At 68.2% G+C, this 22865-nt stretch overlaps 7 protein-coding genes across 9 annotated transcripts; 2 read left to right on the forward strand and 5 right to left on the reverse strand.

The window, feature by feature from the left end:
- Positions 1–286: 286 nt before the first annotated feature.
- Positions 287–5020, reverse strand: IL17RC (interleukin 17 receptor C). Its single transcript, XM_051627858.1, is given in 19 exon segments — positions 287–914; positions 1272–1310; positions 1389–1484; positions 1639–1696; positions 1765–1833; positions 1934–2046; positions 2160–2205; positions 2288–2338; positions 2417–2601; positions 2693–2747; positions 2914–2973; positions 3172–3311; positions 3453–3497; positions 3572–3683; positions 3788–4146; positions 4226–4247; positions 4336–4484; positions 4487–4639; positions 5008–5020. Coding segments are annotated over 19 exon segments (2370 nt in total). The 3' UTR covers positions 287–309.
- IL17RE (interleukin 17 receptor E) lies at positions 4860–9415 on the reverse strand. The gene is made up of 16 exons (XM_051627859.1): positions 9213–9415; positions 8970–9055; positions 8435–8590; positions 8234–8343; positions 8036–8159; positions 7823–7962; positions 7670–7738; positions 7479–7545; positions 7210–7397; positions 6979–7026; positions 6830–6875; positions 6570–6718; positions 6427–6495; positions 6296–6347; positions 6127–6228; positions 4860–5916 (listed from the first exon to the last, which is right to left on the reverse strand). The coding sequence occupies exons 1-16, from the start codon at positions 9413–9415 to the stop codon at positions 5309–5311; spliced, it is 2217 nt and encodes a 738-aa protein (XP_051483819.1). The 3' UTR covers positions 4860–5308.
- A 126-nt stretch (positions 9416–9541) lies between these two features.
- JAGN1 (jagunal homolog 1) lies at positions 9542–11074 on the reverse strand. Of its 2 annotated transcripts, none has more exons than XM_051627981.1 (3): positions 10954–11074; positions 10352–10449; positions 9542–10249 (listed from the first exon to the last, which is right to left on the reverse strand). In XM_051627981.1, the coding sequence occupies exons 2-3, from the start codon at positions 10438–10440 to the stop codon at positions 9787–9789; spliced, it is 552 nt and encodes a 183-aa protein (XP_051483941.1). In that variant the 5' UTR covers positions 10441–10449; positions 10954–11074; the 3' UTR covers positions 9542–9786. The 2 variants fall into 2 exon arrangements, with proteins under 2 accessions (XP_051483941.1, XP_051483942.1); XM_051627982.1 differs by lacking the exon at positions 10954–11074 and adding an exon at positions 10888–10910.
- Positions 11075–11118: 44 nt separating this feature from the next.
- Positions 11119–12954, forward strand: RPUSD3 (RNA pseudouridine synthase D3). Of its 2 annotated transcripts, XM_051627979.1 has the most exons (9): positions 11119–11174; positions 11532–11599; positions 11684–11728; positions 11807–11903; positions 11981–12088; positions 12160–12244; positions 12320–12446; positions 12520–12659; positions 12737–12954. In XM_051627979.1, exons 1-9 carry the CDS (start codon positions 11119–11121, stop codon positions 12935–12937), a joined length of 927 nt encoding a protein of 308 aa, XP_051483939.1. In that variant the 3' UTR covers positions 12938–12954. The 2 variants fall into 2 exon arrangements, with proteins under 2 accessions (XP_051483939.1, XP_051483938.1); XM_051627978.1 differs by lacking the exon at positions 11119–11174 and having other exon boundaries at positions 11416–11599.
- A 371-nt stretch (positions 12955–13325) lies between these two features.
- TTLL3 (tubulin tyrosine ligase like 3) lies at positions 13326–16905 on the reverse strand. The gene is made up of 10 exons (XM_051627861.1): positions 16654–16905; positions 16203–16514; positions 15949–16077; positions 15753–15867; positions 15547–15654; positions 15149–15317; positions 14928–15076; positions 14623–14857; positions 14115–14550; positions 13326–14030 (listed from the first exon to the last, which is right to left on the reverse strand). The coding sequence occupies exons 1-10, from the start codon at positions 16903–16905 to the stop codon at positions 13326–13328; spliced, it is 2610 nt and encodes an 869-aa protein (XP_051483821.1).
- A 686-nt stretch (positions 16906–17591) lies between these two features.
- On the reverse strand, positions 17592–19474 carry ARPC4 (actin related protein 2/3 complex subunit 4). The gene is made up of 6 exons (XM_051627983.1): positions 19337–19474; positions 19059–19177; positions 18567–18678; positions 18397–18492; positions 18087–18257; positions 17592–17761 (listed from the first exon to the last, which is right to left on the reverse strand). The coding sequence occupies exons 1-6, from the start codon at positions 19337–19339 to the stop codon at positions 17756–17758; spliced, it is 507 nt and encodes a 168-aa protein (XP_051483943.1). The 5' UTR covers positions 19340–19474; the 3' UTR covers positions 17592–17755.
- A 301-nt stretch (positions 19475–19775) lies between these two features.
- On the forward strand, positions 19776–22765 carry TADA3 (transcriptional adaptor 3). The gene is made up of 8 exons (XM_051627965.1): positions 19776–20310; positions 20437–20687; positions 20871–20976; positions 21171–21312; positions 21457–21560; positions 21667–21776; positions 21897–22082; positions 22176–22765. The coding sequence occupies exons 1-8, from the start codon at positions 20104–20106 to the stop codon at positions 22366–22368; spliced, it is 1299 nt and encodes a 432-aa protein (XP_051483925.1). The 5' UTR covers positions 19776–20103; the 3' UTR covers positions 22369–22765.
- The last annotated feature ends 100 nt before the right edge of the window (positions 22766–22865 follow it).

Here is a 22865-nt window from a genome sequence, read left to right on the forward strand (position 1 = left end):
ACTCCAGCCAAAGCAGCCGAGGTCACCTTCCATCTTCAGACAAACCGGTCCCCTTCTCCCTCATCCCCCCTGCAAGACTGGCCCAGTTCCCCCTCACCACTCAAAACGGGTCCAGTTCCCCCCTCAACCTCCTGAATTGGTCCAGTTCCCTCTCACCACTCCCAAACTGGTCCAGTTCCCACACACCTTCCAACCAAACCAGCCAAGTTCTCCTTCATCCCCCAGCCACCCCCTTCCTGCCCCCAAAACCCCCTTTAACCTCCCATCACAGGACCCGGACTCACACTTGGCAAAAGCATTACAAACACTTTATTCCCCCACCGCCCGCCGCAGCCCCTCGGCCACCGCTACCACGTACGGCTCCGGCCAGCGGCCCCGCCATCGCCCCGGTGCCAGCGCCCGCAGGAAAGCTCCCGTCTCGCTGGGCAGCGCGAAGGCAGGGGCCGCCCGCAGCGATGGCGGCACCGCCGGCACCAAGGCCTCGAGCCGGGCCACCACGTAGCGCCCCTTGCCTGCCAGCAGCGCTGGCACGGCGCAGGACAGAGCCGCTGCGAATGCCTCACAAGGTGCTACGGTGGGGACGCCATCAGGGCTGGGGCTGAGCCGGGAGCCAGGGATGCTTTCAGCATCCCCAACCCCCGGCACAGCCCTGGCCCCGGCGTCCCACTGGCGTGCGGCAGCCACAGCCGCAGGGGAGAGGAGGAGGATGACGGTGTCACCGTCACGCAGTGCCCGTCGGTGCTGGGCATGCAGCCAGGGCAGTGGCCCCCATGCCGCCACCCCGGTGCCGCCTCCCGGTGCCGCCACCACCGCCAGCCCCAGCGGGCGCAGGGCTGCCATCATGGCGCACACCGCCCGCTCTGCTGCCGGCTCCGACGCGTGCACCAGCAGGGCCCGCCGGCCTCGCAGCAGGCCTGGGGGAACCGTCAGTGTCTGAACCCCCCCCGAGTGCCCTGGACCTATCCTATGGGGCAGCCATGGTGGGACAACCCACAACAGGGGACCACCCACAATGGAGAGATCACCCATGGTGAGGGGACCACTCTTTGCACCACCCTCCTGCCCACCCTGTGGGGCAGCCGTGGTGGGAAGCAAGTTTGGACCACCCTGATGGGAGGACCACCCACAATGGGGGGTCCCATCCCTTGGCTCTGTTCCCTCACCACTGCAGCACCCCCTGCTCAGACCCCCAGTCACCTTATCCACACTAAAGGACCCCAGCAGGGAAGGCACGGGACCTCTCACAGCCCGCATACTCTCCCCACACTCACCCTCAGATCTGTAGTCAGCTCTCAGGGACTTCAGCCAGCCTGTGGGGAGGAGAGGCAGTGAGGGCGTGTCCTGGGGGGTCTCAGGCTGGTCACAGCCCCCCCACAGGCAGCACTTACCTTTCACATCTTCCTTCTTCAGCAAGAGCAGGAGCAGGAGGCAGACAGCCCCCAGCAGCACCCCCATCCATGCCAGCGCCCAGTGGGTGCGCAGGTCTGTGGGCAGGGGTCAGCACCTGCTGAGGGTCCCTGGAGCCCACCACGGGTCCCTGGCACCCAGTGAGGGTTCCCAGCACCTGCCCAGTGGTGGGTGCTCTCCCTCAGCCCCACACCAGCCCCCCTCTCCCCTAGCACCATGAGAGACACTCACACTTGTGCAGGGGACAGGCCCAGAGTGTGATGCTGGTGCTGTTCTCAGGATGCCAGATCTGTGGGCACGGGGACATGTCACACGTTGCCACACCCTTGCCCGCTGCCCACCGCTGCCCACACTGACCTGCCTGCACTGCCCCGCTGCCACGTCCCGCCGCAGCTCCGGTTCCAGCAGCCCTGGTTGCCCAGCTCCCTGCGATGGCAGCAGGGGTGAATGGGGCTGTGCCACCAATGTCACTTGCCAGTGCTGCCAGTGCCACTGCCACTGGCACACAGGGCACCCTGCCCCTTACCGTGCTGGTGAAGCTGGCTAGGGGTGTGCAGGCATCCAACTCCAGGGCACACAGCGAGGCATTCCCTGCATGCTCCAGCAACAGGAGGTCATCAGGGCGGCCAGGCAGCACTCCTGGGGATGTGCCAGGGGCTGGGTGGGTGGTGAGCGGAGGGCAGGCCAGGGGGGCTCACCCCACAGCTGGACTCCCTCTGGCTGCCTCTGCCCTCCCACCCCACAGTACTCACGGTCCCTCAGGCACTGGGTCAGCCGGACCTGCCCACTGCTCCACACCTGCCCCAGAGAGCAGGTCAGCAGTGGCTGGGGCTGCCCGTGGGGCAGCCACAGAGTAGCAATAGGGTAGGGGGTGTCCTACCTGCATGCAGAGGTTTGGGTGTGGCTGCAGCCCCCCAAACTCCTGGGGTCCCTGGAGGCAGAAGGGATGCTCTGTCAGTGCCACCTGCCTCCCCCACATGTCCCTAGCACCCCACGGAGCTCCACTCACCTGCCCCGTGGCGGGCTGCTGCAGACCGGGCAGGGCTTGGCAGGGTCTGGTGGGTGCGGGCTGCCAGCAGGGCACCAGCTCGGCAGGGAGGTCACAGGGAGCCACGAGGGAGCAGGTCAGCGCAGGTCCCCCAGTGTGCAGGACCAGCTGGCTGCGCGCCCACAGCCGCTCCCAGGCTTTTGTGTCTGTGGCAGCATCGAGAGAGGGGTGTCAGCCTGTGCCATATCCCCTCATGTCTCCCCACCCCAGTCCTCCCCAGCCCCACAGGGTGCGTACCATGGGAGAAGGGGCACAGCGTGGCCCGTGATGGGTCCTGGGTCTCTGGCCAGACCTGGGAGGGGGGAGACAGAGAAGAAAAAGAAAGACTTGGGGTGTCCATGCTGTGCCTGTGACCCAGCTGGCTCCCTCAGAATGCTGGAGGGGTGCAGACAGGGCCTGGAGCCCCTCTGCTTTGGCAGTAGACCTGCCACCCCCATGGTGCCCAGCCAGGTGCCCACCTGCATGCAGAGGCAGGGCAGGATCTCATCGGCTGGCAAGCTGTAGTTCATGGGGCTGCTCTGCCACCAGCAACCAGATATGGGTCACTCCATGGCAAATCAACCCCCCACAGGGTCATCCAGCCCAGAGGCACCCACTCCCAGGGACCCTTTTCTGGCTCCCTGCCTGTAACACAGACACAGCTTCTCGGGGATGGGGGGTGGGGGGGGGGCAGAGCTCAGCCAGGGTGGGGAGTAAGGAACGGGGTTCATACTCACCGCGGTCACTGCACGTCCTGGCCCACTGGCACCATGGCTCTGGTTGTGGTAGAGCCGGAGGGTGTAGCTGTGCCCTGCCGCAGCCCCCTGCACCTCCACAACCACCTCCTTTGGCCCCGGGGAGATCTGCAGCCTGGGCACTGCAACGGAGGCAGCTCAGGGCACTCAGCACAGGGCATGGCACCCCGGGGGTCACCATCTCTGGCAGCATCCACCACCTAGCTCTCCCCAGGGCACATGTGCCAAGGTGAAGGGACACCCGTGGAGATGCCAGCACCTACCCTGGCACTGAGGGACGGCAGCCTGTGCTGCGGGCCACGAGCAGTCTGCGAAGACAGGAGGTCAGTGGGCAGGAGGAATGGGGACAGGGCCACCACGGCAGGGCACACCAGGGGCTCACCTGGCACCCGCTGCCACCGGCTCAGCCTCCGCTGGCCACGTGAGTTGGTGTGCGCTGTGACACGGAGCTCAGAGCCCAGCGGCCCCTCGAAGCACCGGAAGGTCACCCAGCCCTGGGCAGGAAAACCACCACCACGCTGCGGTGAGGCACCGGCACAGCTGGCACCCATCACCCCGGTGCCAGATCACCCGTCCCCAGCCCTCCACATCTACACACCAGGAGTGGGCTGGGCACCGCAGGGGCCACAGGCACCCGGACCTCCACAGCCACACAGCGGGATGAGGCATAGGTGTGCCCGGAGAGCAGCAGCAGCCCGGTGATGTTGGGCTGGGAGGAGGTGTCCCCATCCGCAGACGGCCCTCCTGGCTCACCGCTCCCTGCCGCGGGGCTGCCCGGCGGCGCGGGGCGGCGGGGCTGCCCGGTGCGGGGCGGGGGGGCCAGGCGCAGCCGCACCCCCAGGCAGGGGGAGCAGGGCCCGGGCCCGGCGCAGCGCAGCGCCGGCTCCAGCCGCAGCCCGGACAGGGTCAGCCCGTGGCTGCGTCCCGGCGGCTCCGTCCCGCAGAGCACGTCGGTGTCTGGGGGAGAAAGAAGGTGGTCGTGGGTGCGGGGCCGCACACCCCAGAGGGGTCCGGGGGCCGTGGCGGTGGCACTTACCCAGGAGGCGGCAGGCGAGGCCCTGAGGGGAGGCGGGGGTGAGGCCGGTGGCGGTGCCGGGTGCCCGGTGGCGGTGCCCGGTAACCTGCGTCCCGGCGATGCCAACCCACCTGGGAGCAGACCAGGGTGTCGCGGGGGGCCCCGCGCCCACCCACCGTCCCTGCCGCCACCAGTAGCAGCAGCAGCCGCGCCAGCACGTGCATGGCGGGGCCGGGGCGCCCCACGGCCCCGGCCCCACACCGTCCGCTCTCGACGGCCCCGCTCCCGGCTCCACGGGCCCCACCACAGCCGCCTTCTCCTGCTTCCTGCTCTGATCCCGGACACCCGGGTCATGGCGCAGCGGCGGCGACCGCCCCGGGGTGGGGCCTCCCCGCTCCCGCACCGACCGGCCCCGCGACCGGCACCGTTCGGGGCCTCAGGGGGATCAGGTTTGGCCCCACGGCTCAGGGCGAGCCCCGTGGCGTGGGCACAGTGCCCAGGCTGGCCACGGGGAGCTGGCAGCAGGACGTGGTGTGCTGGCTGTGCCCCGCTCGGTCTGTTCCTTCACGGCCCAGCCGCACGGGACACCAGATGACTCCCACTTCCCCACGGCGCACCGGACAAACGGCGGGGCAGGGGGAAACGGTGCCTTTATTGCTTGCATCCCAGACAAGGTCCCGCTGGCATTGCAGGAGCGAAAAGGGCTAGGCTGTGCCCAGCACCTGCCCCCAGCTCGTTGTGCCCAGGCAGGGCAGGGGGAGCCTCTCTCTCCAGCCGCTTTCAACAACACCCTGGCCCCTTACCTGGCTCTGGCATCCCAAGGGGCTTCCCTGGGATCCTGGCTCTCCTCTGGAGCAGGTAGCTGTGTGGAAATGAAGCTGCCCCTGCCCATGACAGCGCCTCCGCTCCCAGCCCCCACAGCACATCCCATGGCCGGGGCCAGCTCTGCTCGAGCGCCTGTGGCACCCGCAGCTCCTGCCTAGTGCACCCACAGGTACACCCCACAAGCCCTGCACCTCTGTGACAGGATCCTGCCCTCACCAGGGGCTGTGCCCAGCCCCACCGGCCCCGCAGCAACGCCCAGCTCAGCCCCAACATGGGCACTCAGGTGCCAGCGGCCACCCCGGGAGGCTGCGGTGAGGAGCCACCCTCTCCAGCCCCCTCCTGCAGCAGCCGGTGCAGGAGCCCCCCTGCCCGGCCCCGGCGGCAGCGGCGGGGGGCCGGGGGGCTGCCCCGCAAGGCACCCAGCAGCCCGGGCAGCTGCCGCGGCAGGCGGTAGGTGGGCAGGGGGCGGAGGGGGCGGGGAACGTCGCGGGGGCTGCAGAGCTGGCTGAAGTAAGCCAGCACCCAGCCGCCGCCGCGTCCCGCCACCCCCAGCTCCCCGTGCAGGCAGGCCATGGCTGCCCCGAAGATGTCGTGGGCGTCCCTGGGGGTTCCATCAGCCACCCCGACTCGCCACCGGCGGAAGAGCTGGGTGCTGCCCCGGCTCCAGAGGAGGAGGACAGTGCCACGCTGGCGTCCCACACGTCCTCGCTGGGCGTAGAGCCAGGGCAGAGCCCCTGCTCGCCCCACGCCTCCTGCCTCCCACAGGTCCAGGCGCACGTCGCAGCCCAGCCCGGCGCGCAGCCGCTCGGCCAGGGCGCACACCAGCCCCAGGTGCTCCTCGGAGTCCGGCGAGTACAGCAGCAGCACGGGACGCCCGCCTGGGGCACCTGCGGGATGGAGGGAAGAGCGGTGACAGCCCCACCCCGGGCCCCCTGGCATCCCCCAGGGATACACCAGCAACCCCCAAGGGCATCCAAGCACCCACTGCCCTGCACCACCACCCCGGACCCTCTACAGCCCGGGGAGCCGGAACCCCCTGACATCCCCGTCCCACAGCCACTGCCCTCCAGTCCTGCAGCCCCCCAGGTGCCTCTCACCATCGGCCGGCCTCCAGGTGCTGCGGCAGTTGAGGAGCAGGACGGTCACCACCAGCCCCAGTGCCAGTGCCAGCCCCAGCAGCCCAAAGTGCCTGCGGGAGACTGGGAGAAAGGTGGTGAGTGGGGGCTGTCTGCCCACCCCTGCTGCCCCCCCAGGACCCTCACTCACCATCAGGACACAGCAGCTGCTTCCGAGCAAAACGCACATCTGAGCGCCACACCTGAGGAAGGGGCTGGGTGAGGGGGGACCAGGTTGGGGTCTGCCCCACGGTGCAGGCACCAGTCTGGGGGTCACCTTACCAGCACGCAGCTGCCCAGGACCTGCACAGGCAGCAGCAGCGCCATTTCCCCTGGGGCAGAGCCCTCCGGCTGCAAAGCACAAGGGCAGGGTCAGCACGGAACTGTCCTCCCAGTGTCTCTCCCCCCAGCCCCACATTGCTCACCCGTGTGACAGTGTAGAGGGGGGCCTCGGGCTCGCACTGCCCGCCCCGGCGCTGGCACAGGGCTGCGCTGAAGGCTGCGGGGATGCTGGAGGTGAGGTGCAGGCGTAGCTGCAGTCCTCGGACGCTCACCGAGACGTTCCAGGCAGTCTCTGCAGCCACCACAGAGAGAGGGGGGACTCATGGAATGCTCAAGGGGATATGAGGGACCCTGAGGCACAGCTGAACTCCACCCAGGGGTGGCCCCTACCCACCGGTCTCACCTGGCTGGTGGGGACACTCCACATGGCTGCTGTTCCCATAGGAGAACTGGGGGAAGTGGGTGTTAGAGGAGGGGCTGGGTGAGCTGCCATCGCCCTCCATTGTCCCCAGCCCCTTCCCAGGCAGTGCCCACCCATCCACAGGGGCTTACTCGGAAGCAGAGTTGGGGATGCACGTCCACCTTGTCCAGTGTGTATGCCTAGAGTGGGCAGAGAAAGTGTCACCATCACTGTCCCCAACCCACACAGCCCATGGGCACCCCCACACCTGCCCACTGCCCTCAATGGACCCTGGAGTCCCATGGGTACCCCAGCCAGGGGCATAGCCCTGCACCCCGCTGGACTGATGGCCCCATAGCATCCCAAAGGCCAGGCCCTTCTACCTGGTCCTCCTCGCTGGCTGTGGAGTTGGGGACATCATGGCAAGGTGCAGCCTCAGCTGCCGTCTCCCTCCAGCACAGGGTGGCCCGGGGGTGCAGGGGGCAGCTGGAGCTCAGCACCATGGCCATCTGGTCCTTGCTGCTGGTGCTGTAGTCGTGGAAGTGCACCGAGGACCATAGCTCAGGACCATCTGCAGGACACTGGGTCAGTGGGTTGGGAGGACAGCCAGGGGGACCCCCGGGACCAAGCTCCCCTCTGAACAGGCACTCACAAGTGGATGGCTGGTCACGGAAGGGGCAGTGCTTGCTGCGTGGGCTGTCATGGTGGGGGTAGGAGGCCTGGGGGAGTAGAGTGGGGTGGTCAGGGCAAGATGAGCCCCCATCTCACCAGCCTTCACCTTTGCTGCATGGGCAGAGATGTGCAGGGAGAGGGGCCCAGCAGCCACAGGGGAGGGTAACGCACCTCAATGCACAGGCAGGGCACCAGGAACTCGTATGGCAGCGAGACGTGGTGGCCCCCCTCCACCAGCACCTGTGGGCATGGAGGAAGCATCAGCTGGTGGGAAGCACAGAAGCCCCCTCGCTGGGGGTGGGCGAGGCTGGCCAGAGCCATTACCTGCCGGTGGAAAGGCCGAGGCAGCTCCTCACATTCCAGGGCCAGCTGGTGGCACAGCCGCACCATCAGGGCAGGACCCTCAGGCACCCACACCTCGATGGCCCGTGCCTCGGGGACCCAGGCATGAGTGAAGATGGGCCCTGTGGAGCAGACAGGGGTCAGCTGGTACCAACATCCCCTCCGGGACACCCCCAGGGTCTCCCTCAGCCTCACCAGGGGGCTCAGCAGTGACCAGGCAGCTGCGGCTCAGGACCAAGCCTCTGTCAGGGATGGTGCGGAGGGAGATGAGGACCTGCTGCCCACTCTCCACCGGGAAGCAGTCAAAATGCACCTGCCACTGTGGGGAGCAGGGGGGTCAGCAGGACCCCCACGGCTCCAAATCCCGCCTTCCTCGGTGCACCCCAGACTCACTGTCGAGCTGCTCGGCTCCCAGTGCTGCTGCCGCCACACCTGCAACCAGCTGGCCCGGTTGGAGCCCAGCTCCAGGAAGCTGAGCTGCAGCCCACGGACATTGCCGAGCTCTGCGAGAAACCGGCGTACGTGCTGACACGGGTGGAGGGCGAGACCCCTCCCACCCCGGGGGTTGCCCATCCCCGCTGCCCCTGCCCGTACCTGCGGCCAGGAGGGCCAGGCGCACCCGCAGGCAGGGCTGGCAGCGCTGCCCGGGCAGGCACAGGCGAGCCCGGCCCAGCCACAGCGCGGGTGGCTCCAGCGGGGACCCGGCCCGGGCCAACCGACGGCAGCGGGGGCTGCTCAGCGCACTGTCGGCTGCGGGGAGAGCAGAGGGAGGCGACCGTGCGCCGGGGGTACAGCCCACCGCCGCCACCGGGAACCATCTGCACCGGGAGTTTTGCACACCGAGAGACCTCGGAATGGGGAGCCACGGGGATCGGGAGTCCCGGGGAAGGGGGAGCTCTGCACATCGGGAGCCACGGGGGTCGGGAGTCTTCGGAAGGGGAGAGCCCCAAGAAAGGAGGATCTCGGGAAAGGGGAGCTCTGCATACGGGGAACCCCGTGCACTGTGAGCTTCGAGGACCGGGAGTCGCGGGAGGGGGGAGCTCTGCACACCGGAGCACCGTGCGCTGGAAGTCTTCGGAAGGGGGGACCCGGGGAAGAGGGAACCCCGGGGACCGGGAGTTCTGCGTACCGGCAGCCTCGTGTACCGGGAGTCCCGGGGACCGGGAGACTTCGGAATAGGGGAGCCCCGGGAAGAGGGAGCCTACAGAAGGGGGTCATGAAAAGGGAAACCGCGAGGACGGGGAAACCCGCAGACAGGTAGCCCCGTCGCCTTCCAGTATCCGGCTGCCCCGGGGAAGCCCCGCCACGCCGCCGCACCCTGCAGGACCCGGGGGGAACCCCCGGCCCCGATCCCGGCCCCGCCGCTACTCACCGACGGCCCGGCACTCCTGCGAGCAAAGAGACGGAGGTGAGCGCTCCGCCGCCCTTCTCCCGCCGCCCGTCCCCCCCCTTCCCCGCGCCCCCCGGCCCGGCGCTCACGAAGTTGGCGGAGACCCGCAGGCGAGTGACGGCGGCCCCGGTGCCGGTGCGGGCCAGCAGCAGCAGCAGAGCGGCGAGCAGCACCGGGCGCCCCATGGCTGAGCAGCCGCCGCTCCCCGCCCCGCCCCGCCGCATTCCTTCACCGGCACGTGCGGCCCCGCAGCTCCCCTCCTCCTCTTCCCCCCCCCCCCCCCCCAACTTCCTGCGGAGCGAACACGCGTGGGAGCGCGGAGGATGATTTATTTCCATAGAACAGGCAGAGGACGGAGCGGGGGGGCGGCAGGGACCTTCCACTGTCCGGGAGCCGCCTTCCCCTGCCCCAACGCGAGCCTGGAGCCAGGGCTGGCTCAGCCCCTCCACACCTTGGTCCCCGTGGCCCACCCCCCACACCGGAGCCGCGCCAGCGCTGCCCCGCAGGGCCCGGCTGCGGAGCTCCAGCCCTCCCGGAGCCCACCCTGCTTCCCCCTTCATTTCTTCTTCTTCTCCTGCGTGCTGGTGAACCAGGAGTCCAGCAGCTTCTTGCTGTAGTAGAGCTGCCAGCCGTGCACCTGGGCAGCCACCACCACCACCAGGTACATGATGGAGACAGCCGAGAAGCCAAAAATGAAGCGGTAAGCTTTGCCGTGCCGGTAGAGCTGCTGTGCCATGGGGAACATCTCCATGGCCCCGTAGATGAGGGGAGCCACTGAGAAGAGACCAGTGCTGATCATGGAGAGCACCAGGTAGCTGATATTGTTGCGGGGGAAGGAGAGGAGGCCCAGGAGGGAGGGGAGGATGCTGAGCAGGTAGGGGTACTCCCACTGGTAGGGCATGGCCACTTGGTCGTGGGGCAGCAGCTTGAAGTGCCCCACGCACATCTGGGCCAGCAGCAGCAGCCAGATGCCCACGTGTGTGTAGATCAGCTTCTTGATCTCTGACTTGAGGGTCACGCTGGGGAGAAAGCACGGGGCTGTCAGGGGCTGCAGGGGGAGACACGGCATCCTCCAGGCCCCCGGGGAGGCCAGCAGGCTCCTGCCGTGGCAGGACACCTACCTCATCTGGTAGTGTGAGGCCACGCGCTCCCGGTGCTGGAAGTCACTGCCATCAGTGCCGGCAGCACGGGGACCCCCGCGGGAGGCCATGGTGCTGTCCTGCAGAGGCACAGCACGAGGTGGGCACCGGACCCCCCAGGGGAGCCTCGGCCTCTGCCCGCAGAAGCCCCCATGGGAGCCCCTCAGCCCTCCGTGCTCCTGTGACAGCCCCGGGGCCCCCTTCCCGTCACTGTCCTGACCCCTCGGGACAGACCTGGCCCCAGCCCAAAGGCTCCAGCCCGCCGGGGAAGCCCCCCGGGCCTAGCTCCTCCAGTGACAGACCCCCGGGCCAGCACCAGCCCCCACCCACACCCTCCAGCTCCCCCGGAGCTCCCCCAGCGACAGACCGTGACCCCTGCCCATGACAGCCCCAAATCCCCAGCACAGCCCCGGCCCCAGCCCCACAGCCTCCAGGCCCCCGGGGAGCCCCCCGGCCTCCCCCCCAGAGTGGCAGACCCCCGTGACAGCCTCAGGACCCGCTTCCCGCGGCCGCCCCACCTCCGCCCGCCCCACGGGCACCCCCAGAGGCGTCACCCCCGGGGCCTCCTGCCCGCCTCGCCCCACCTGCCAGCGGGACGCTCTGCCCACACTTCCGCCTGTCTATGGCTGCGCCCGCCGGCTCCCAACGCCCGGGCGGCCGCTCTGCACGCCTGGAGGCTCGACTCTATGGCCGTGGAGGGGGTGCCCCCCCGCTGGCCCCGCCCCCCCCCGCGCATGCGCAGTGCGGCCATGGCGGGCGGGGGCACGGCGGGGCGGCTGCTGGCGCGCGGGGCGCGCGCTGCGGGGTCAGCGGGGGCGCGCACGCGTGTGCACGGGGGGGGGGGGGTGGCGAGGGGCACAGCCGGGGGGACACGGGGGTGCTGGGGTATGGGGGGTTAATGGGCACGCCGGGGGACAGGCGGGAGGGCAGAGAGGTCATGGAGTGCGTGCGGGAGTGGGACGCGGGGGAGGGCGCACGTGGGTGGCCACAGAGAGGCCGGGACACGCACGGGGGTGCGTGACAGCGGGTGGGGGGACCGGATCTGGGGACACTGTGAGGACATGCGGAGTGGGTGGCTGGAGGGGGGGGGCGATCCACTGCCAGAGGATGGGGAGTCCCACCCGCCCCCTTGTGCCCCCCACCCACGCGAGCCCCGCCGCAGGTGGGGGCGGCCGCTGGGCCCCGAGGAGACGCTGGGGCTGCTGGAGGGCTCCGTGGTGCACCGGGAAGGTAAGGCGGGGAGCGGGGGGGCGTGTGGGGGAAGTGGGCGGTGGTGGGTGGCCGGGCGCATCCTGACAGCTGTCCCCTCCCCAGGAGCCCTGCTGGCGCTGAGCAAGCCCCCCGGCCTGCCCATCCTCGGTGAGTGCAGAGCTTGGGGGTGGGGGGTGCAGCTGAGGGGGTCCCAGCGGGTGCTGACCTCCCCCCCCGACTCCCCAGGGCGCTCCGGGGAGCTGAGTCTGACAGCGCTGCTGCCGATGCTGAGGCGGTGCCTGGACCTCCCCGCCGAGCTCCACGTGGTGAAGGCTCCCGCCAGGTACGGCTGGGGGGTGCTGGAGGGGGATCAAGGGGTGCAAGACCCCCTGCAGGGCTTGGAGCTGTTGCATCGCACAGGGAGTGCTCCGGCCTCGTCCTCCTCTCTGGTTGCCAACGCACAACTGAGCAGCTCCAGCAGTTCTTCACCGACGCCCGACGGAGGGGCCGGTACCCTGCCACATACCAGTGAGTCCCTGGCACCTCGGCGATGGGCACGGGGGGGCGTCCCCTCACTTCCTCACCCCCTCTCCCCGTAGCGCTGTCACCGTGGGGGTCCCGGCAGAGGCCGAAGGCGAGATCCGCACTGGGCTGCGCTGGCAGCAGCAGGGTGAAACCACTGTGGTAAGGGGGTGCTGGGGGGCAGGGGGATGCCTCGGGGGGCGTGCCCGGGGAGTGCTGAGGGCTGTGCTGCTGCAGGTGGTGCCGGTGCCTGCCCCAGGACGCCGCAGTCTGGCAAGGAAGGAGGTAAAGAGCACCTTGACACGCTACCGGGTGCTGGGTGCGGCGGGGGGCTGCGCCCTGCTCCAGCTCCAGCCCAAGACAGGTGAGTGTCCCCCAACACCCTGCCATACCCCCAAAACCAGCACGGTCTTACTCCCCCTCCCCTGCCTCCCCAGCCTTCCCAGAACAGCTCCCAGTGCACCTGACACTGCTGCTGTGCCCGGCCCTGGGTGACCATAAGCACTCGTCCCGAGTGGGCAGGGTGCTGGGGGTGCCCTTCCTCCTGCCCCCCGAGGCTGCCCCGACCCGCACACAGGTATGTGTAATGCTGGGGGGGGGGGTGCTCAGCATGGCCCCAGGGAACCTGCTGAGCTGCCCCCCACCCCATTGCAGGTGCTGGACGAGGAGCTGCTGAGCCTGCTGGGGCTCTCCCCACAGCGGCTCCATCGTCTCCCGCTCCACCTCCACCTCCAGCAGCTGGAGCTGCCCCAGGGCCCGCTCTGTGCCCCCCCGCCACCCTTCTTCCTCCGCACCCTGCAGCGCCTGGGGCTGCCAGGCCACCAGGAGCCCCACTTCTCTCTGCCACCCCATTAAATTCCCGCCTGCTGCCACGGGTGGCTCAGCACCTACTTCTTTGGTTGGTACGCAGGGGATGTGTTCCCCCGACCTCATCCCTGTGGCATTGCTGGGGACACCAGCCCCTCCCAAGCAGGGCCAGTGATGACAGCCCTGCTGCCACCTCCCCATGCCTGACCTGGTTCCCAGCACCGGGGCACAGCCGTGTCACCACCGCGGTGGCTGTGTCTGGCAGGCACAGCCGCAGGCAGGAAGGAGTGGGGGTGTCTTTTCCTGCCTGCACTCTACCCCAGGCCGAGGAGGTGCTGTGGCAGCCCCAGTTCCTGCCCGCAGCCCTGTCCCAGTTCAGCCCCAGCCATGCCGCCCATGTCCCCCCCCACACACAGGGACAGAGCCAGGCTCCCTGTCACAGACATGTTTTGCAGCCCCCGGGGGGGAGGGGCTGGGTGCCCCAGCCCAGAGATGGGGCCCAACTGGGCTGCAGGGGAACTGGGTGCCACCGTATTGCTCTAGCTGGGATAGGCAGGATGCTGTCCACTCCTTGGTTTCCTTTAGTGTCATGGCTCTTCTGCTTCCTCCCAGGAGCCACCACAGGCTTTCGCCCTGCAGGGGGCTTGGCCGCCTTGGGCCGGGCCATGGGATCCAGGTGCCGGGTGGGCACAGCTCCCTGGCAGGACGGGGCTTGTCCGGCAGGTCCCCGGGGACTGCTGGCTGGTGCTCCCTGGGGTGGCTGGACAGACAGCCTGGCCAGAGGACGGACAATAAGCCAGGGCAGAGCTGCCTGGGGCTGCCCAGGCAGGCAGCTGAGCTGCGGCAGCCCCCCACTTTCAGCAGGGCACCCGGGAGGTTGCGGTGGTGCCCGGGGGGCAGTGCTGGGGGAGCAGCAGCGGCTCTTTGGCCGCAGAGGAGCCAGCTTCCTGCGCGATGCTCCCAGCGCGGGGACAGGGTTGGCTTTGCCCCAGGAGCTGCGGGGCCCAGGGCGCTGGGAGAAGCTGGGCAGGGAGGGGCAGGGTTGGCAGTGGGAACGTTGCTGTGCCCGCTGGGGCTTTCTCAGGGAGGAGCCTTTCACCATCAGCTTCAGTCCTGAGAACCGGGGCTGGGGCACAGCAGCCTGCAGGAAGATACAGGGAGGTGAGTCAGGGCTTGGGATGGCTGGGGATTGCTGACCCCGCAGCCTCCCCCCACCCCAACCCACCTCCTTGTAGATGAGCTCAAAGGCACCAGTGGGACAGGAAGGGTCATCTCTGTGGTCAATGACCACGCGCAGTGTGTCCCGTTGGACTCTGGCACAGAGGCTTCTGGTCACTGCCGAGGAGGGGGCCATGGTGGGGCTTGCGTTGATCTCCAGCAGCCAGGGCTGGCAGTCCTCCCCGAAGACAAAGTCGGCCCCGTAGAGCTCAAAACTGCCCTTGCGGGGCCCCACCAGGTCCTGGGCACTGCACAGGACCCCCACCACTGCCGCCTTCATGCCAGGCTCCATCACCTGCTGCCAGGCACCCGCCTGTCCCACCTGTGCCAGGTACGCCTGGAACTGCCAGCAGGACCAGATCTGGTCAGGGGGCAGCTGGGGGTGCCGGCCCCGAGCCGAGTGGAAGTGCCTCTGGATGGAGACGTTGCAGAGGTGCCGGGCGCTGGGGTGGGGAGAGCAAGGCCAGGTCAGCGGGGTGCCAGGAGGCAGGGTGCTGGGGGTGGGGGACACTCACGCGTCCAGGTGGCGCAGGGAGAAGGGTCGGGAGCAGAAGCGCAGGTAGCTCTCCCGGTAAAACCAGACGGTCAGCGGGGTCCAGTTGGTCACCAGGAACCACTGTCGGATGTCGAACTTGGTGCCGAAGATGAGCAGCGGCCGCTCCACGTATTTCTGCACCACCCATGCTGAGGGTGACTTGAAGTTCCCTGCCAGCCTCAGCACCTCCTCCAGCTGCGCTGTGCAGATGATACCTGGGGGACGCAGTAACAGTGGGACCTCTTCCCAGCAGGGAGCCTCCCCCTGCTTCCCTCCCAGCCTCACCTCTGCCACACGATTGGGCGGCAGGCTTGAGGATCCAGATGTTGTGGTGTCCCTCCATGTCAAGCTGGGGCAGCTGCCCTGCCATGTGCTGCAGCAGGGCCTGGCTCTGCTCCCGCTGTGCCCCACTGAGCACTGGCACGGCCCCCTCACTGCAGGGGGACACGGGGGGGGCTCAGTGCCAGCCCTGCCACCGTGGCTCCCCCGTCCCGCTCGGCACTCACCGCAGCACGCAGTAGCAATCCTGCAGGAAGCGGTCCCAGTCGGTGCCTGCCGTGCGGGGGGACGGGGTGTTCCTGTCAATGTCCTGGTGCCTCAGGGTGCCCAGGTGCTGCCTGCAAAGCTGCAGAGCCTCCTCCACCAGGTGGGGGGCTAAGGGGGGACGCTGCCCTGCTGTGGGTGACATGAAGTGAGGGACATGGCTCCTGGGGACCCGCTGTGCCACCCTCAGGACCACAGCACAGAGCCTCCCTGAGGGATGGGTGGCTTTGGGTGCACAGGGATGCAGCACCCATAAGTGGGCTATCAGGAGGGAGTGGGGGGTCCCAAGCAGAGCCTTAGCCCCCAGACATGTCCCTGGCCCTAAACATCCTGTCACCCAGGCCCAGCCCTACCCACTCACCTGGCCCCTCATCACATTTTGGGGGCTGCTCCATCCCTGCTGGTGCATCCTCAGCCCTCTCCAGGGCCACTTTGAGCAGGCTGCGAGCTGCCGTCAGGCGAAAGTCCTCTGCGAGTGGAGTATTGTCCCTGCCTGGTCCCACACAGGACATGGGGTACCAGGAGCTCGGGGCAGAGGGGGGCAGGAGGACAACGACCCCAGCTCACCAATGAAGGCTTGTCGCTCATCCGCAGATCCCAGCCGGTAGCACCGGGGGAAGAAGGTGTCGGGGTCAGCTTGGTTGTACCAGGGCAGGTTCCGCAGGTTGAGGCACAGCCCCTCCTGTTTAAGAGAAGGGTGGCAGCCCTGACAGACACCCCCACACCCACCATGACTCCCGCCCCAGGGACTCCAGACTCCCACCTTGGTGGTGAAGGCGCTGACCCCAGCGTAGTGGTTCACCACCTGGTCCTGCTGCAGCTGCTTGTAGTCGACAGCCCTGCAGTGGTTGGTCCAGATAAAGTACGGTACCTGGTCCTGCACCAACTGGGACTGAGGGAGGGAGAGGCGGGCTGGTGTGAGGCATAGACCCCCCGCATCCCACCCTTGTGCCTGGGGGACCTGGGAAAGGGTGCTGGGGGCCGTGGCAGAGCTCAGTCCTCGCCTTCTCAGCTAACCATGAGCTCGTGGATGCCATCAGGCTCTTCATCACACTGCTCTTCCTCCACCTCCTCCTCCTCCTCATCAGGTGGCCATGGGGGGCACAGGGGCTCTGAGGTCCCCAGGAAAGGCACTGCCTCCCCCTGCTCAGAATCATCACCATCACTTTCTTCGTCATCCTTCTCCTCCTGCAGCTGCTTCTTCTGGGTGCCAGGATGCTGCTCTGGCCTCCTGCTTGCCCTGGGGAGCTTCTTCTCCACCCAGCCCCGGGCCCACAGCAGGCTGCGGATGATGGGGTAGGGACCCTGCACCACAAAGATCTTCTTCTCCTGGGGAGGGACCAAAGAGCTCAGCCTGCCTCATACCTGGTCCCTTCAGCCTCACTCTCTCCCTGAGCCACAGTGGTAATAAATACAATAAATGCCAGTGCACAGTGGCATGTCAAGGGGGTGAAATCAGGCCCCTCACCTTGATGGCCCTCTTCACGTGCAGCCTGGCCCTCTTGAGGTGCTCAGGGTCAGGCCAGGGCTGATGGCAGCCACGGCAGCGGGTGGTGGGAACCTCCCCTGCAAGGACAGCCCCAGCTGACCCTGCTGACCCCACATCCACAGCCCCATAGGGTAAGCAGGAAAGAGGGGAAGGTGCCTGCCTACCTGCCTGCCTCTGCCTGACCAAGCTGGGGGGCCCTGACACAGTGTCCACCGCCCTGAAGAACCTCATGCTGGTGCCCCCCCGAGATAACCCACTCCCCTGCCATGTCCTCATTCCCCGCCTGGCAGGCCAGGGGACAGCTGGGACATCTGCTCCAGCAGCAGCCAGGGCTGTGCACCTGTAGCACTGCTCTCCCTGAGGCACTGTCCCACGGTGGCCTAAGGGTAAGGGTTGCTATGGGTGGCTCTGCCTCCCTCGGGCACCAAGCAGGCCCCGTGTCCCCTGGCCCCACTGGGGACTGAGGTGGGGGTCCAGCCCAGGATGCAGGTGCCTGACCCCGCTGTGATGGCAGTGCCCCAGGCCTGGCCACGGGCCCAAAGAGGGGACAGACACCAGACCCTTGGTGCCAGTCGCGCAGCTGTGCTGCGCCCACACCCCCTGCCCACAGCCCCCCTAAACCCCCCACTCAAACCTAACAACCCTCCACGCCCCCCACCCGAACCTCACAGCTCCCCCAGCCCCCTCCATTCCCCACACCCCGGTATTCCCCTCCCCCCTCTCGGTGCCCCCCCTGCAGCCCCCCGCTAACCCCATCACCCCTCCCCTCGCACCCCCCGCACCGGCGGGGCCACCCCCTCTGTTTGCGGTTGCCATGGCGACCCGCCCGGCCCCGCCCCCGCGCCGCGGGCCCCGCCCCCTGGTCCCGCCCCCCCCCCCCGGCCCCGGGGCGGCGGAAGAGACCGAGGAGGCGGCTGTTACAGCAAACGAAACCGTTTATAAAACGAGACGAGACAGCGGCAGCAGGCGGGGCCGCTCTGCCGCAAGCGGGGGCTGCTCCCGGAACGGGCCCGGCCCGGGTCTGCAGGCGGGGGGCCCGGCGGGCACAGGCATCCAGGGCCGCGGGGTCCTGCACCACGGCCTAAAACTGAGAGGAGACAGGCGAGCGTCAGTCCCCGCCTGCAGATGTCACCCTACGAGCTCCAGGCTCGGCTTCTCCCACTCCCTCCCTGGGAATTGTGCATCCTATGGCATTGGGCAACCCCCCTGGCTGCTGCCCGCCCCCGGGTGTGCTCCAAGGGTCTCACAGCTGGCACCTCACGATCAAAGGAGATGCAAGACCCCCTGGGCATCCTCCCCTCATCTCCAAGGGGTTCTCCCCTTGTCTGCAAGGCTCTGGACATACTGTGGGTTGGGGCCCCTGCCCTGCTCCTGAAATCAGAGACCCAATTCCACCCGGATCAGAGCCTCACATTCTTGAGGAACTCCTCTGCCACGATGCGGGCCCTGGCATTGACAGAGAGCTTCATCTCACTGATCTCTTTGTCAATCTCCTCCATAAAATGGATGACAAAGTCCACCAGCTTGTGCTTGTACATCTGCTCCGTGTGGAAGTTTGTGATCAAGAAGCTGATGTCATAGCCCTGGGGAAGAGAGAAGCACCCTGGGGATGAGCACACAGGCCACCCACCACGCAGCCCCACATCCCAGCTCCACCCTGAAGAGCTCCCCAGTGCCAGAAGCGGAGCTGGGAGCTGCTCTGCCCCCTCCCTGCCACCTCACCTCCACGGGCTTCCTGCGCAGGATGAAGAAGTTCTCGGCCCTCATCATCATGAAGCGCATGAATTTGTGGCACAAGATCTTCTCGATCTCGTCGGCCTGGGGAGCAGAACGGGAAGTGAGTCCTCCCCCGGGCCAGGCCGGGGCCGCCGCCCCTGCCCGCCCTCCCTCACCTGCTTCACCGCGATGCTGACGCGCACGGAGTTGATGGAGCCCTCGATAAGGACCTTCTCCTTCTCGTTCCTGCTGATGATCACCGGCTGCAACAGCAGCTCTTTGCTGCTCCTGCGAGCAGAGGAAGGACAAGACTGACCCGGGAGGAAGCGGCTGCCGACCAGAGAGCATTGGCTGACGGGGAGCGCCCAAGCACTGAACCGCAGGGATCGCAGAGATGCGGGGGTTTGGCTTCACGCTGCTACTGGATGCTTCCTGCCTCCTGGAACTGTCCACCCCCAAGGTGGATCTCATGCTAGATCCTCCCTCCCTGCCCCTCCCCGGCTGCCTGCCGCTACCAGCCTGGATGACTGAGGGGGCCAGCCGCTGGGTGCGGTGGCCGGCCCGGCCGCACAGCCCCCTCCCCGGCCGGTGCCGAGCAGCGGCGGCAGGGCTGCGGGGGACGGGCAGCCCCGCGGCAGGGACCGGCCAGCGGCCCCCCATCCCCGTACCTGACTTCCACCTCGGGCTTGTTGTGCCGCTCCACCACCTGCGAGGAGAAGTTCTCCAGGCACAGCGCGGCCTGCAGCGTGGCGCGCACCGCGTTCAGGTACGGGCGCAGCGTGGCGGTCTGCGGGGACACGGCGGCGTCAGCCCCCGGCCCGGCCCGGCCCGGGTCCCGCCGCCTGCCCCCGCCATCCCCGCGGCCCCGATCGCACCGGCCCCCGTCCCCACGGCCCCGGCTCCCTCACGCCCGCAGCCCCGCCCGGCCCGGCGCCCCGCACCCTACCATGGTGGCGGCTGCGGCTGGGTCCCGGCAGGCGGAAGAGGCCTGTTCCCCCTTCCGGGATGCGCGGGACCTTCCACTGCGGCAGGAGGGGGGAGGCAGCACCTCCCGCCCAGCGTCCGGGGCCCGAGCGGCGGCAGAGCGGCCTCACTGCCGCACGGAGCAGGGACGAGACGGCTCTGAGGGGCTCTGAGGAGCGCTGGGGAGCGGTGGCGGCAGCAACAGCCACGGCCGGCGGCAGCGGGATCCTCCCGCCCCCCCCCCCCCCCGCGCCCCGCGGCGCTTGGTGCGGCTCTGTCAGCGCTTCCATATTAGGGCAGGGAGATGGAGCGCGGGGCGGGCCAATGAGCGGCGGCGCCGGGCGCGGCGGGGCCAATGGGCGCGCGGGGCGGGGCCAGCGCGGGGCGGGGCCGGAAGGGGGAGCGGCCAGGCCTGCCCGCCCCGCGGCGCTCCCGCCGCCCCCCGGGGCCCTCGGTCAGCCCGGTCCCCGTCGCCCCCTGCTCCGCGCTCAGCTCCCTCTGCCTCCCCCATAGCCTCCTCTGCCCCCCGCGGTTCCCTGGTAGCCCCTCGCTCTCCCCGTGGCCTCTTCCGTTCCTTCACAGCCCTCCCGGTGCCTCCGGCTCCCCTCAGCCCTCCTCTCCGCTCCCTTTCCTCTCCGCTTCCCCTGTCCGTGGTTCCCCCCGCAGCCCCCTCCCAGTCTCCCCATAGCCCCCCGCGTCCCCCTCGGTTCCCCCTCCCTCCCTCCCGGTGCTTCCCCGGTGCCCGCCGCCATGAGCGAGCTGAAGGACTGCCCGCTGCAGTTCCACGACTTCAAGTCGGTGGACCACGTGAAGGTGTGCCCCCGGTACACGGCGGTGCTCGCCCGCTCGGAGGACGACGGCATCGGCATCGAGGAGCTGGACACGCTGCAGCTGGAGCTGGAGACGCTCCTCTCCTCCGCCAGCCGCCGCCTCCGCGTCCTGGAGGCCGAGACCCAGGTGCCGGGACTGCAGCCGGAGGGTTGGCTCCCCGTCCCGCTCCTTCCTGCCGAGGGGCTGGCTGCCGCCGGTCCGTCCCTGCCCAGCGCCGGGTGCGGGACCCGACCAGGCATCGCTCCCTTCCAGATCCTGACGGACTGGCAGGATAAGAAGGGCGACCGGCGGTTCCTGAAGCTGAGCAAGGACCACGATGTGGGCACCCCTGTCAAGCCCGTGAAGCCGAAGAAGCAGAAGCTGGACGGTAAAGGGGGCCATGGGACCGGACCTGGCCCTGGCCGGCCCAAATCCAAGAACCTGCAGCCCAAGATCCAGGAATATGAGTTCCAGGATGATCCCATTGAAGTGCCCCGCATTCCCAAAAATGATGCTCCAAACAGGTGTGTGGGCACTGGGGGGGGGGGGTGGGTGTTGGGATCATCTGTCTCCTTCCTTGGAGCACTTGGTGCTGGTGAGGGCTGCCTCCATCCCAAGGGAAGAGGTGTCCTGGGGGGAAGGGGGATGTGTGTCAGCTCCTGTGGGCTCCCCTGCAGCTCTCCCTCACAGTTCACCCATCCACACAGGTTCTGGGCATCGGTGGAGCCGTACTGTGCCGATCTCACCAATGAGGAGGTCAGAGTCCTGGAGGAGCTGCTCAAACCACCAGAGGATGAGGCTGAGCATTACAAGGTGAAAAACTCATGAGCCCACCTGGAGCCCTCCTCACCCATCCTCTCCCCTCTTTCCCTGATCCCTCCCAGCCTTTGGCCTTTCCATCCTCTCACAACAAGCATTCCCAGCTGGAAATTATGCTGTGGCATAGGGTGGGAGGGGGGAGGCAAAGTGGGGGTCTCCAGGAGCTGTGCCAAACCCTGCTCCTGCAGATCCCACCCCTGGGGAAGCATTACTCTCAGCGCTGGGCCCAGGAGGACCTGCTGGAGGAGCAGAAGGATGGAGCCCGGGCAGCAGCAGCTGCTGACAAGAAGAAAGGTGTCCTGGGGCCACTGACCGAGCTGGACACCAAAGGTGCCTCCATCCCCACCCGTCTCTGCCCAGAGGGGCTGCCAGCCCTGGCCCCTCTCCCCCTGTGCCTGGGGTGGTGGCCGCCCTGCCCCACTGCTCCCCTCGGGGTGTTTGGGCTTGTTTTTTCACCCTCTCGCTTCCTCCCAGACGTGGATGCCCTGCTGAAGAAGTCAGAGGCCCAGCATGAGCAGCCAGAGGATGGGTGTCCCTTTGGGCCCCTGACCCAGCGTCTCCTCCAGGCCCTCGTGGAGGTGAGTGGTCTCTGTGGGGTGGGTGGGCTCCATGGAGCTGTGCCCCTGTGGGGCAGTGTCACCATGGCTCAGTGTAGTGACCCTTCCATTGCACTCCCATTGCCAGGAAAACATCATCTCCCCTGTGGAGGACTCTCCCATCCCTGAGATCGCCGGCAAGGACTCAGGAGCTGACGGTGCTGGCACGTCTCCCCGCAGTCAGAACAAGCCCTTCAGGTGAGCAGCTGAGGTGGCCCCAGAGCTCGGAGCTGCCCACGGGGATGCTGAACGCTCCAGCGGCTTCCTTGCTGGGGCAAGGGGCGTGCAGTGGGCAGCAGCTGCTCTTCACCTTGGCAGTGTCCCTCACACCAAGTCGCTGGAGGGGCGGATCAAGGAGGAGCTGGTGGCCCAGGGCTTGCTGGAGTCAGAGGACCGGCCGGCCGAGGACTCGGAGGACGAAGTGCTGGCCGAGCTGCGCAAGAGGCAGGCCGAGCTGAAGGCCCTCAGCGCCCACAACCGCGCCAAGAAGCACGAGCTGCTGCGGTGAGCGTGGGCCGGGATGGGCAGGGCTGGAGGCAAGGGGTTCCTGCTGGCGGGTGCTGACTCTCCTGTGTCTTGTGTTCCCCCCCCCACAAGGCTGGCCAAGGAGGAGCTGCACCGGCAGGAGCTGCGGCAGCGCGTCCGCATGGCTGACAACGAGGTGATGGAGGCCTTCCGCAAGATCATGGCTGCCAGGCAGAAGAAGCGCACGCCCACCAAGAAGGAGAAGGACCAGGCCTGGAAGACCCTGAAGGAGCGTGAGAGCATCCTCAAACTGCTGGATGGGTAGCAGGGGGATGAGGAACACCCCTGCCACGGACCTTGGTGTACAGGTGTGGTGGCTGTGCACCTGTCACCTGCACCTTGCCGCTGTGGGACAGCCCCCCATACCCGATGGGTCCTGGCTGCTGTCCCCTCCCCACAGGGGGCTGTTACCGACTCAGGATGGGGACCCTGCAGAGGTCCCTCCCAGGATTGCCCCCCCCCACCTCCCAGTGCTTTCCACCCCTGGTCTGCTGGGAGGGTGACATCTGCTGGTGTGGGGAGGGGGGAGGGATGCGGTGGCTTCCACGGTCTCATGTCCCTCCCTGCGGCAGTGGGGGGCTTGATCCCGCCTCCCGCGGGGTGGCGGGGGGCAGCCAGGCTCTCTGTGTACCTCTGTAATAAAAGAGATTCTGGTGCGGGCAGTGGTGTGGTGGCCTTGGGGACACCGCGGGGTGGCGGGGAGGTGGCCCTGGGTGGCTCATTCGGGGGTGCAGAGGGGGTAGAAATACCCAGGACCCCCAT

This window comes from Apus apus, chromosome 9, assembly GCF_020740795.1.
Source record: "Apus apus isolate bApuApu2 chromosome 9, bApuApu2.pri.cur, whole genome shotgun sequence".
Taxonomy (NCBI): Eukaryota; Metazoa; Chordata; class Aves; order Apodiformes; family Apodidae; genus Apus; species Apus apus.